The following is a 13,666-nucleotide window of genomic DNA, read 5'->3' as shown; positions in this document are numbered from 1 at the left end:
AGCATCTCCTTCACAGGGCTTGCAGATCATGTCCCAGTTCACTCTCTTTACTACTTTTGCTTTATTACAGCATTTGTAACCACTCCTGTGGTCAGACCATCACCAGAATCTCAGGAAAGCCTGTGTAAGGCTTTGTAATACTTATGTGAGGTATTTAGCAGCTCTAGAGGTCCCCAGAGCAACGCATCTGGAGGAACACAAACTTGCTAGCTCAAGGTTGAACTCTGCAACGTGGAAAACGTGGGAGGTTACTCTCTGCCCTTTCATGGGGATGCACAAAAAGGTGAAAAGTTGAATTACTGTGCCAGTGGAAAAAAAAAAAAAGACACAAGGCTCCTTCCAGCTTGCACAGGACAGAGCAGCATCCAAGCAGTGCACACAGCAATGTAAAGGGCACAAAGAGCAGCTTGAGCTTAAAAAGGTCAGCACAGCCTCAGCCTGCAGGTGCTGGGACAGTTCTGCTCTGTATCACAGCAGTGCCTGGCCAGCTGGCCTTCGTTCAAGATGATCCTATGATGGAAAAGCAATTTCAGTGTAATTTAAAGGGCAGGCTGCTCATGCAGACACCCTATGTTTCTCCAAAACACTTTAGAAGACGACCCAAGTATCTGAACATACAAACTCCCAGACAAGAGTAATTATGCAAGACACCAGCACAGCATTCCATGCACCACGAAACACTTCCATCCCTTTACACTTCAATCTCTTTTCAGGCTTGAAAGAGCTGCAGCATGTTTAACATACCCTCAAAGTTTGTTCATACACACGTGTACCCCTTAAATGACAACCACTCGCACATCAGCACACTCCACCCTTCCTTCTTCACCCCCTTCCCCTCTGCTCCCCTACCTACACTTTTTTTTTTCTCTGTCAACATTCCTTGAGACAGAAATCCCACCCTTTGGGAGTGGTACAATCATGTGCTCCCCTGAGATGGAGTTTACTGTAAGCTGCACCCTCCCTGCTCATCGCTTGCCAGCACTGGCCTTGGCAGCAGCACTTGCTGGCTACACCATAGCCCTCGTGGGGAAAATCACCACTTCCTTCCCCATTGTTCCCACCCAGAGTCTGACCCACTTCTAGCTCAGACTTTCCCATCCAGGTTTAAAACTCCGCCAACCTGGGGTGAGAAGGATGAGGTTACAATTACCAGGTGCTGGTGCCACCTTCCAGCTTTTTTTTGCCACGGCTGTAGCACCAGAGCACATCAGGCAACTTGAGAGGCCATGGACCAGAAGATTAATATCCAAGTTCCTTCCAATTTCTGGCAAAAATAACAAAAAGTAGGTTTTCTGTGGACAAGCTGGAAGATCTGTTGTTAACACATACTTCTAGACACTGATCAGCTCCTCCACTAAACTCACTTTCCACTTTCACTGGAAATAAAAGCAAAAAAGAGAGTTGGTTTGCACGGTTGTTAGAGACTCAGAAATACCATCTTCAGGCCAAAACCCGAAGGAACTCGGCTCTAACTCACAGCCCTGTGTGTTTCTCTGAAACACAGAGAATTTGTGTGGTGCACATAAACAAGGTGCACCATCTTCCTCCAAAATCCCCAGTGCTGGTCACTGCCAGCTGCCCCGGTGACATTCTGAGGGCACCATAACACCTGATTCCAGCTACAAAGAGTCACCCAGCATCAGGGGAGGTCAGCAGGACAGGATGATGCCCTGACACCTCAGCCACTACCTTTGGAGGTGAGGTGTGTGTGGTCCTCACTGCACCCAGGGAAGGAGGGAACAGCAACACGGGCAACGCAGTCTGCAGCACATGGATAATCTTTATTGGTAACATCAGTGGAGCACCAGTAAACCATTACTGACTGTAGTGGTGACACACAGCTGAGGCACATGCTAAGGCACTTTTATTATATATATATAAAAAAAAAATTAAATTTTTCTGTGACAGCAATTGGGACACGAGGCTCCTGCATTTAGAGTGCTTCAGGCATACAGTATGGCGCTTCATATTTAATTATTTTTTACTTCGCTCATAAGTAGGTCTAAATGCAGCATATACAATATGGTTAAGAATATAGGTAAATCCAGCAACCAGTGTATGGTGTAGAAAAGTAAAGACTATCTATATATAACCATGGTCCCAATAGAAAGGCAGTGATAAAGACCTTTATTTTTTTTCTTTATTACTTATTACGAGAGATACAAAGGCCTTACATATATCTGTGCAGATTAAAGGGTTTTTAATATACTCTTAGTCAATGGTGCACAATAACTAATCCCATCCCTTGGTTACAGAGCAGGTGCAAGAGGTTTGAACATGTCAATTAAAAGAGGAATTTCCCTCCCCTTATCCCCGCCCTCTGGCCAATACCCTATTAAATTCCCCTAGATTCTGTCTATTACCATTAAATATATTTGGTCCCCCAGAGATTCTCAGACAAGCACAAGGACACAGCTTCTGCTTCCTTCCCCAGCCTGCCACTAACTACTGGTCCACGCTACCTTAGATGAAACCGCTCAGAGGCAGAGACACTCACAGGACATCATTGCACTTCAGAGATCTGTCCAGACAGTATAAATGAGGGAAAAAAAATAGAATAGGAAAAAAAAAAAAAAAAGACAACTTTGGCAAGTCCTCCAGGTAAGTGGTCCTGAGAGGAGCTTCCCTCTTCACTCCTCCCTGGAAATGTGTGAAAGAAAGGACAAATTGCCATGGCCAAAGCACACCGTTTTTCCTGAAACTGCTCCCAAACCATGTGGGTGGGCAGATTAAAAGAGGCAGAAGTCTGAGGTCACTGAACATGATTGCCGAAAGCAAACAAAGAGGGAGGGAAAGAATACAGGAAGGAGCTTCCCTGCAGCTAGAATCAAAGACAAAAGGAGATTTACAGCAAAAATAATCTTTCCCTAACCCCGCTCCCTCCAAACTGTGTAAGGATTCACCAGCAGACATGGCACAGACAGTTCTACAGGCCTTTGTAGTGGCCAAACTGCTGGTTGGATTTCAGAGCCCTGACTCTTTGGCATTAAATACAAAGAGGATTAGGAAACTGGAAAGAGGAGGAAACAAGGAACACAGATGCCCGATGGCTCCAGATACACAGAGCTGGGCTTGCTCTGCAGATCTCCAGACAATTCAGGAGGACAGGGTTTGCTCAAAGTCCATTGGAAGAGGGGAGGGTGCATGGGTCACTCCATCGCGTGTAACCTGGGTCAAATGGGAGGACTTATTCAGTAGCTTTGGCTTCACCAGCATCTGCCTTGCCATCCACTTCCTCATCAGAGGACTCTCCTGTACCCTTCCTGACAATTCGACGTGTCACGACAAACGGCAGGTCCCCACGCCTAGGGAAGGATGGACAGTAGGTCAGTAACATAAGCTTTCACTCAACTTCAGGAGAAAGGGCAAGCTTTGGAGAGAGGTGTTTGCTGTGGGCAGCCACAGCGAGACTGCTCGGGACCGGCTGCCAAGGTATTGCCCAAAATGCTTTGCCTTACCTGAGTTTGCTCTTCAGAGAGCTGACTTCTCTATTCATGGCATCAGCTGTTTCAGTGGCATCTTCCAGCTCACGCTGGAGCTTCCTACGGTGTGCGTTGGCTCGCTGGGCATCCTCTTCTGCCTCCTCAAGCTGGCGTTTCAGCTGCTTCAAGCGCATCTTTGCCTTGTCCGCCTGAGCACGAATGGGAAAGAGAGATCAGCATTTCCCCAGAGTTACAGCACAGCAGTTAGAGCAATAAAAAAACCCAAAGCTTCCAAAGTTCCCTCTTCCCATTCTGAAAAGAGCTGCCTAGGGCTTGACAGCTCCAAGCTTTTCCTTAAAAGCTTTACATTTTCATCTGTGTCATCTTGCAGTTCTCAGTGAGGGAAAAGAAGACAAATCTATAGGAAGGTAATCATATTACAGTTTGGGCTGGAAGGCATGTTAAAGATCATCTATAGTTCCAACCTCCCTGCCATGGGCAGGGACACCTCCCAGTAGACGAAGGTTGCTCTAAACCCCATCCAGCCTGGCCTTGAACACTTACAGGGAGGGGGCAGCCACAGCTTCCTGGGCAACCTGTGCCAGCATCTCCCCACCCTCATAATGCCAGAGCCCTCTTTCCAGGCTGATGCATTGGTCACAGAAGGGAAATCCTCCCACCAGAAGACTTACCAGTGCTCCAAGTAATCATACACACCTGATCTTTGAATTGCTCAGCATTACGCCTCTCATCATCCACCTGCAGCAAGATATCTTTCAGCTTCTTCTCAGCACGGCGCACCTCCTTCCTGGCAAGCAGGCGTTCCCTGCACAGAAATACAGGGATGCTCAGACAAGAACTTACTTCCTGTTGTCCCCAACAAGATGACCCAGACTTGGGGAAGTTAGAAACAAGGATGATATTAAAAGTCCTTCTAAATTAGAAAAAAAGGGAATAGGAGGCAATGCTTCCCAGAAATTACCAAAATGCATTGATGTCACATAGACATGACACAACCCTTCTTGAAGCCACAGAGCAAGTGTATCACATCTATAGCTTTAAGAGTGGTTAAGTCTGGAAGAAGCTAGAAGTCTCTACAGTGAAAAACAAGGACATCTGAAATAGATGTTTGTTTTGTACTGTAACAGACAGTATAGTATCCGTACTATGCAGTGATCCTGGGATGAAGCCCTCAGACAAATCAGAATTTGTTCAAAAAAGCTGAAAATGCCAGAATGGGTAAAGGCTTGTCAACAGACAGAGCTTCTACTAGGACATACTTTGTCTCTATGCCCAATTGCTCTTCCAGCTGCACTATCTTTGCTTCCAAGGCTGTGATGGTATCCTTGTACTTGGACTTCACTGCAGCCTCCTCCTGCAGTTTAACCTTAAGCTCCTTGTTCTGGCGCTCCATCTGCTGGCGAGCGTTCTCATTCTTCTGTACGTGGCTCCGCTCAGCATTCAGGTCAGCGTTCATCTGATCAATCTGCAAAGAGGAGAAGTACTCAGCATATCGAGCATTCCAGCCTGCAAGGCTGAGTTATTTCTCAGACACATGCTGACACGCAAAGAAAAAGGACCCTCGGGGTGAGCTGAGTACTTCGGATAACTCTGATGCAGAGGGAGCTGTCTGTAGACAGGCTACTTCTCAAAATATCTCAGTTTACCCAGATTTTCCAAGTAATTCCTTGAATAACAGGTTTATCAACCTACTCTTGGGGCTAAATTTGCCAATCACATACAATGCTGTCTGGAGTAAAGGCCATTATTTGGCACCTAACACAGTTAATTATCAGTCTCACTGAATTATAAGAATCCTGAGGCAAGTGGATACACATGCTTTACTAATTTATAATTTATTTCATGTCTGTCTACTTCCACTACAAAGTAGGAGCTGAAAATTACTGACTTTCAAAGATGAAAGGGCAACAACTCACTCCAATTCCAAGCCAGAGCTCTGGCTGACATTCAGAGTATAGAACTATGCTCCCATCCACCAGAGTGAACAAGGTGTTTGGAAAATCATCAGCCTAGCTCCTTGGCTTAGGAGCCCTAAGAAAACAACATACTGGACTCTCAGAGTTGGGCATATAAAATATGGCAGAGAACAGGCAGATTAAGATCAGGGTTTCTATAGCAGCTTAACAAATTCCATATGGTTAGCCCATTTGAAGCAGCACAGAATTGGCAGAAATGTAATTTTCCAAACACACTGTGGCAGCATTCGGCATGCCAAGTTGGAGCAGAATGCTACAGATCATCTTTCTCATAATCCCTTAAAATACAGGAAAAAAAGGTACTGAGATTTTTTTAGGTTTCATTTGTATTTGTTATTTTGTTTTTTAAATAAAACTAGAAGAGTGTTCTAGCTACTCAACGAATTAAGTGATCAGAAAATGAGTTAATATCAGTTAGTATCACTGCACACGTGACTTTCTGCACTGTGGTACCCTTGTGCTTTGCCTTGCTCACGTTTACAGACATCTGAGGGTCTGTGCTGCACAAAGCAGCAGCAGGCATTACTCAGAGTGCAGTCTGACAATTTACACAGACAAGAGAAGTCTGAACAGGTACCTGAAGATTTGCCTTCTTGAGCCGGTCATTGATTATCTCTGTGTTGCCCTGTTCTTCTTCTAACTCCTCCTCCAGCTGAGCTATCCGGGCCTCCAGGCGTCTCTTCTCCTCCATGGCCAGTGCTCTATAGGACCCAGAATCATTAAAGCTGAGTTGATGGCATGAATGCCTTGGAGAAAACTCACCACTTCTAATTTTACCAAATAAGCTCAGCCTTTCAAGAGCAGAGGGCATAAAGTGCCTGCTGCAATCTACATAAAAGTAACAGCTGCAAAGTATTTTTCCAAACCACCTCCTCCTCCACCCTTAAGCTGGGACCATTACTCACCCTTTACCACTGTTGTTGGCAATCTCATCAGCCAGCTCATCCCTCTCTTGCTGGGCCTGGCGTTTGGCACGCTCAGCAGAAGCAAGTTCCTGGAATAAAAACGAGACAGTCAGCAATCCAATGGGAAGTTACCAATTAATGCAGCATAGGAAAAAGTAGTTACTGGTAATGGGAGGTATGGTCTCTAGCTAGGTCCAGATGCAATTCTAAGACACAGTCTGTTCCCCACCCAGCCCACAGCTTCCTTTACTTTGCACACTCCCATCACAGCTGTCAAGAAAGGCCCAAATTCTGCATTTTGAAGTGGACCTCATATTTGAGCAGAGCAAAAAGTACAGAAGAAAAAAACCCAAAACACTCAAGCTTAGACTGCTACACTTAGTTCTCAGCCAAAAAAAATGAACCAACCCTTGACTTGCATGCATATTCCATTACCTCCTGCAATTGGATCATCTCTGCCTCCATGCTCTTCAACTTCTTTTCGTTTTCTTTGGCTTGTGCCAAGATCTCTTCTCTGGAAGTACGTGTGTCCTCCAGTTCCCGCATGTAATCCTTCATCTGTGCCTGAAAGGGAAGAACAAAAAGGTTGAGTTTCAGAGCATCCACACTGACAAATTAGGCGTGTTTGTCCTACAGGAAACATGGATGGAAAACAGAAACAGGGATTCATTCAACTTCAGCTACCAAAAAGGTTGTTGTGAAACCAAAAGAAACACCCTTTTACCATTTCACAACTTAAAGCAGAAGTAGGAATGGAAGCAGCTGCAACTGCAGAAAAAAATTAAAATCTTGCCAGATATTGTGAGGAGGGGAAGGAAGTTATAGGAAGCTTTCAATGGAATGGACAGTCTAGGGAGGATTTGCAGTTTTTCCAAAGAACAGGTCAGACAAATGCCTGCAGGAATTACAAAATAATAACAGAACTGTCTTTGGGCACAAGAAGGTCTAAATGATTTCTATGCCCCTCTAGCTTTGCAGGTCCATAATCCTTTCCAGAAGATACTGACAAGAGACAAGCACTACGGTGGACTTTCCCCTACAGCTTATCTCCCAGGGAGTTAAACAGGCAGATCAGGGTTAGAAGGATGTTTGAAATGCTAAGATATCTTTTGTGGTAAATTGCTACAAGGCTCTGCTGCTCTTGTGACATTGATGCATGGTTCTCATGAGGTGAAATTCTGTATCCCATTTCCCTGGGTAAATACTCTATGCTGACTGCTAAACCAGTTGCAGCTTCTCACCTGCAGTTTGCGGAGCTGCTTGATGGCTTCTTCACGATTCTTGTTAGCAGTTTCGATGTGGCTTTCCAAATCCTTCAGGTCCAGCTCTAGCTTCTTCCTGGCAGCCACAGCAATGGAGCGCTGTTTTCGTTCGTCTTCCAACTCCACCTCCATCTCCCGCACCTGTATGGAGAATTACAGTCATCAGCATTCTAGCATCCACTTTTTGCACCACATTTTAAACTGTACCTAAGTGCAAGCATGTGGCTTGTTTTCTTCCTCCTGGCAGAGGGATGGGGCTAACATTCCTCACATGGGTTCCTCTGAGGGACAAAGGCTATATGGACAATCAGGCACAGATGGGGCAAGTCTCTCACAGCTCCGCAGCGCTGCCTGGGGGGCTCCCATTCACAAGACTCTGAGGATTGGCACTACCTGTCTAACCAGCTTTGAACACTTGAGTGCCTTTGTGTGTTGAACACTTTCAGGATTTACAGAGCAATTCTTACTTGTCTAATCAGCTGTTTCTTCTTCTCTTCATTCTGTTCATCACGTCCCTGGAGGTCCCGGTCAAACTGTGCCTTCATGGCCTGTTGGTTGACTTCTAGCCGCAGTTTGGCATCCTCTGTGGCCTGCAGTTCATCTTCCAGCTCTTCCAGCTGGGTCTTCATCTCCTCCACCTGCTGCTCCAGGGCTCGCTTAGCCTTCTCCAGCTCATGGACCTACAGAATAGTACACATGAGGTTTCCTCAAAGAGTCAGGACAACTTCACCTATTCTGAGAGCAAAAAAGTCCAAGAACATTGGATAACCCTCAAAGCCAGCTGCTGGCATACCTGCTAGTTGCCCATGCGGATCACAATGACCTACTAGTTCTGGTCATGTATGGTACAGAAAGAGAAAAGCATTTGTTAGCACAGTCCTGACCTACTACAGATTTATCAGAGCTGGACACTTCTGGTTCTGACAGAATTAATTAAAATGCTTTTTAGCCACCAAGTTTTTTCTTCTCCTTCCTGCTTATTGTAACATTTTTTGTCTTGAAATACTGGGGTTACTGTTTTCCACTGCCTGACTAATTGGTATTTTATGTATCAGACTCACATCATACCTTCCTCTCTGCCACAATACCAATTAATTTGCAGTTTGCCTCTACTTCATTTGTGTACTTTCGAGGCTGTTCCAACACATCTCTTTCTCACTTACTAATGTAACACAAACATAGCATTCACAAAATCACAATGTGTCCAGTACTCTCTAGTGCATTCCTGTGTTCACACTAGCATAAGCTTTTTGCAGTATTACACTAATTGTATCACCTATGTGACATTTCCAGCCTAGACATTTTAATTTCTTACTTACGCTTTTCCCAACATCATCTTTTGAACTCATCAGGTCTTCCATCTCTGCGCGGAACTGCTTATTGACACGTTCCAGCTCAGCTTTCTGTTCTATGGCTTCTTCAAGGGCTCTGGCCAAGGAGAGAGCCTTAGTCTCCTTCTCACGAGCTTCTGCCTCAGCACGGTCCCGTTCTTCTGCATACTTGGCAGAAATGTTCTTCTCCTCTGCCAATAGCTAAAAAAACACAGCATCAGTAACCTGAGGAATTAATGACAATATTCTAACAAGGTAAGCATGCAACTCTTCATTAACATCTCCTTAACAAGGTTCCTTCTATCCATAGCAGAAGAAAATGCAGCTTCAAATAATGAAGCGTGCCATCCCTTTAATAATTTTGCTGACCCTAAATGACCAAAGTTCTGATTCCCTAGACCTCTAAACTATTATTTCCAACTTTCTCTCAAAGATGATCTGCAAACAATGCTTCGAACTTGATCTTGATAAAAAGGTTCTCTTTGGGAAAAGAAGCATCACTAAACTTCTTGTGCACAGAACAGAACTAATTTACTACTTTGAAAGTTTATTTCTTCTCTTCACATGCTCTGCCTTTGTTCAGAAATAAACATGCTTTGTCCATTCAGCTTTGCTTAGATATTCTTAAAACAGACCCATTTGTGAGACACACCCACTGAATGCTCAGTGACTGAAGTTATACCTGATCAAACTTCTTCTGCTTCTTTTCTAGGTTGGAAACAATCTGCCGCTGATGATCCAGGTCCACAGCAAGGTCATCCAGCTCTTGCTGCAGGCGGGTCTTTGTTTTTTCCAGCTTGTCATACGCAGCAGTCTTCTCTTCATAACGCTGGCTCAAGCCCTCCAAGTCCTTCTGCAGCTTCTTCCTGGCCTCCTCTGCTGACTCAAGGCAGCCCAGACCATCATCCATCTTCTTCTTTGCATCTATTGCCTGACAGAAAAGATAGCACATGAAGTCACACCACAGCTAACACTGTATGTAGTTTTCTCTGGCACCAGAAGTTGAGTAATTAAATCTGCTTATTTCTGAGGGTATTACTTCCCCCTCAATTAATACTGTATGACTGAATTCCTGGATAGAAATCTACAAGCAGTTCATATCTTCATTTCCTGTCTCATCCAAATCATCAGGATCACCTTTCCCTGGAAATAATCTGTTACTAGAAGTCAATTCTGCATTTAGATTCTATTTCCTTCAAGAAAGACCTTCACTTATGCTTCCTCTCAAAAGTTATTGGGTTATGGGGTGCAGACTCTGTACCTGTTGCTGAAGAATAGCGATTTGTTTCTCCAGGTTTTTCTTTGCCTCTTCTTCTTCTTCCAGCTGCTCTTTGAAAGTGTTCTTCTCATCCTCCATTTGCTTCACCTTAGTACTCAGGCTCAGTTTTAGGCGAGTCTCCTCCTGCAGCAGCTCCTATAAAGCAAACACCCAGTGGAATTCAGCACCACTCCTTGCCTCACAATCCTCACCCACTCTCTCCAGAAAGAGTACTTCTGAAGTTGAGTTTAAGCATGGAACTTGTTTCACAGATAAGACAACTGAAGACAACTGAAATTACTGTCTTCTAGTGAGTCAGTACAGAAACAAAATGTTCAGGGCCCTATTCTCTTGTACACTCTGATGAACAAAGGATACTACTTCACACTCAAGCCATCCACAGCACTTTCTGGAGTCTTCTGAGTAGCACACAAAGCATTAAAACCTTTCCCAACAACAGTGTGACAGTACTTCGCTACATGACTTCCTCATATTCAAGTATCAAAGAAATGGACAACAGGCTGAAGCAATTTAGCATGGTTAAAAACATTTGTCTTGGCAGAACTGTAAGACACTGGTCATTTCACCAGCAACACTTGCTGATTTCTGCTGCCAGTGCTTGATCTTGAGGGTCTGTAGACACTACCAAGAGAAGTCTCCAAAATAGAGCATATTTTTTTCTATTGGGCACTGTCTTTGAGTCTGTTTTTTAGAAAAAGTAATAAGTAGAACACTAATGGCTGTTCAAAGTAACTTAGTATCTGAGGTTTGGCATGCTCTCCAATTCCCCTTTCAACCTTCTGCTTGGTACTCCGTGCTTTATCAAGAGCCAGTAAATGTGTGCTTTGTGCTTTGTCCCAAACTATGATTTTTCTCCCCCCTGAAAAAATGCAAAATTATTTAAATCTACCACTTCCCAATGTCCACAGGAATACAAATTTTTCTGCTTAACTTTACCATTTACTATGCAATACAACCCCTTCAAACAAACAGCCAGACCCAATCCTTCAAAGTCTTGTATATTCAGTATTCAATGGGGTCTAGAGTTATTTTTCACTTTTAGAATTTGTAAGGGGTACTGGCTGCACCACACACAGATGCCTTTGCTTCCAAGTCTCTCACCTGTGTATCCTGAAGCTGCGATTCCAGAGCAGAGAAGTCCTTTGCTAATTTGGCTGATCTGCTGTCAGATTGGTTCAAAAGACCTGTGACATTGTCCAACTCGACCTGAAGGAGAGATCAGAGTATCAGTTATTAAATGCATTAAACAAAAACAAAGGCAGGAACAGGTGAGCAGCTACGAGACCCCAAAGTTAAAACCAAGGCACTTCTCAACATTAAGGCAAGTGCATAATATCTCAATGAAATTAATGCATCCTTTCCAAAGTACCAGGGATGAAATATAAGAAGTCAAACAGACATTTTTACTTGAGATCACTTCTGTGATCTGATGTGGATCTGATGTGGCAGTTTCTTAGACTGCCTTCTGGTTTTGTTTTAAGGTGTATGTGGGGTTTTAGATAGCCTGGCAAAAATCTTAAAAGCTTGTATTGAACTAACTTTCTTCTATTTTATACTATCTGCTCCAGGACTGTATCTGGAATCTCAATTACATTTTCACACTCCAAAAGATAATGCACATACAATGGCAATGCTCAACTTTTAATGATGACCCTCCATGAAGGAGAATGCAGAAAACAATGCCCTGTGTGAATTAAAGGGATTTGTTCATCCCTTGAAGAAAGGAAAAGAAAACCCTAAATTTCCACATTGCCCTTGAGCCACCCCTCATCACCGTCAACCACATTAAAAGCTTCAAGATGCTGTCCTCCAAATCAGTTACACAATCATCAGTCTGTTTGTGCCACTCCAGCAGCTGAATGTTCACAGAACTGTCCTGCATAAATGGCAGCATCTGAAGAGGAGCAGACACTTAAAACTTACAAAACTAGGCTTACAAAACTCAAATACAACTGGTTACTTCACTTTCTCAGGGCTGCTCTTAAGCAGCATTGGTTTGAATGTTCTGCCCTGGCAATGAGTAAGGAGTTTGTATAGTCCTTGGGAAGCAAACTATGGATTTTCTTTCAGTAGGAACTTTATCCTCAGGAGGAAGAAACTTTTTGAATTAGCTATGGGGAGGTACCATCCTACCACCTTTTCTCTCTAGCCCTGGGCTGAATCAGAAACTAGGAAAACCCATCCCACTCACCTGCAATTTGTTAACCCTCTCAGCCAGTTCGGTCTTCACTCTTTCACTTTCTGTAAATTTCACCTGCAGTTCTTGGAGCTGAGCATCTACTTTTTTCCGCTTGTGCTCAGCATCCCCTTTGCCCTGCAGAAGGGCCTTCACCTCATTGGACAGTTCAGCCTTCTCACTTTCCAGAGTTTGTTTTGCTTTTTCAAGATTTGCTTTCACCTGAAGAGGAAAAAAATGAGAGCAAACCCCTCAGAGTTTAGATGTGGCAGGATCCTTCCACTGGGTACAATTTTTTTTTTCCCAACAAGCAAACTAATGTTGCATGTTTAGCAGCTAAGTTGTAGACTGCTAAGTCAGAAAAAACAATTTTAGTAACTTGCCACTGATAAGCAGTCGACAATCTAACAATCAGAGAAGACAATAATACAGGCAAGTCTTACACCATCAGATTTCCAAATTAAAGGTTGTCCAAATCAACAAGTGATAGCTGTGAAAAGAATGTCTTGGCTATGCAGTATAACATGCTTGAAGGGAAAAGAATGAAAGCAACTATCTAGAACAATTTCATATTTGCTTCATAATGAAAAAAGATCTACCAAGAGCACAGGTATCAGAAATCTAGTATCATGAACACTTCACATTCTTCTGCAGCTTCAGTCACAGAATATTAGGGGTTGGAAGGGAACTTGAAAGATCACCAAGTCCAACACCCCTGGCAGAGCAAGATCACCTTGAGTAGGTCACACAGGAGGTGTGTGAGACATGGTCGAGCCATGGTCACAGGGCAGCTATCTTTTCAGGGAGGCTGACTGCTTTAGCCTTCTGTTTTCTGTTCCACATACCCGTTTGGTTTGTTCTAACTGCTCTGCTAGCTCTTCAATAGCTTGTGAGTGTTTCTGTCTCATCTCTTGGATTTGAGCCTCATGAGTCTTTGCTTCATCTTCAAGTGTCTTCTTCAAAACCGTTACTTCTTGTTCTCTCTTTGACCTGCAAAATTCACAGATTCCATTTATGTGCCAAGGGAAAAATTGAACAGATCTGTATATCTATCAACAGCAGCTCTATTGCAGAAAAATGCCATGGTCTGTTTTGCCCTCCAAGCTTGTTATAGACTGTATCAAGACAGTTATCAAAGTCAGAACTTAGCATTAGGCCCTTAAGTGAAAGCTGGCAGCATTATGTTCAACCTAAGTAGTAACAGTCTGAAAGTATGAATGTGTCAGGGGTATGGCTAACACTGTGGTTAGGGAGCAAATCAACTTCCTTACATCAGGTGAGGTACTGTAGTCTT

General features: G+C 43.8%; 1 protein-coding gene across 1 annotated transcript in view; it reads right to left on the bottom strand.

The window, feature by feature from the left end:
- Positions 1-1,762: 1,762 nt before the first annotated feature.
- The window catches only part of MYH9 (myosin heavy chain 9), a 70,990-nt gene continuing 59,086 nt past the window's right edge, over positions 1,763-13,666 (bottom strand). Inside the window, exons 27-41 of the mRNA XM_030469249.1 lie at positions 13,218-13,362; positions 12,388-12,594; positions 11,298-11,402; positions 10,179-10,331; positions 9,600-9,848; positions 8,906-9,118; positions 8,054-8,266; positions 7,566-7,727; positions 6,760-6,888; positions 6,325-6,413; positions 5,997-6,120; positions 4,703-4,908; positions 4,140-4,248; positions 3,459-3,631; positions 1,763-3,305 (exon numbers count right to left, since the gene is read on the bottom strand). Coding sequence (XP_030325109.1) covers positions 3,188-3,305; positions 3,459-3,631; positions 4,140-4,248; positions 4,703-4,908; positions 5,997-6,120; positions 6,325-6,413; positions 6,760-6,888; positions 7,566-7,727; positions 8,054-8,266; positions 8,906-9,118; positions 9,600-9,848; positions 10,179-10,331; positions 11,298-11,402; positions 12,388-12,594; positions 13,218-13,362 — 2,395 coding nt within the window. The 3' untranslated portion in view covers positions 1,763-3,187. The remainder of the gene's footprint in view (positions 3,306-3,458; positions 3,632-4,139; positions 4,249-4,702; positions 4,909-5,996; positions 6,121-6,324; positions 6,414-6,759; positions 6,889-7,565; positions 7,728-8,053; positions 8,267-8,905; positions 9,119-9,599; positions 9,849-10,178; positions 10,332-11,297; positions 11,403-12,387; positions 12,595-13,217; positions 13,363-13,666) is intronic.

This window comes from Calypte anna, chromosome 1 (assembly GCF_003957555.1).
Source record: "Calypte anna isolate BGI_N300 chromosome 1, bCalAnn1_v1.p, whole genome shotgun sequence".
Classification (NCBI taxonomy): domain Eukaryota; kingdom Metazoa; phylum Chordata; class Aves; order Apodiformes; family Trochilidae; genus Calypte; species Calypte anna.
This window is presented reverse-complemented; position numbering and strand designations above follow the sequence as displayed.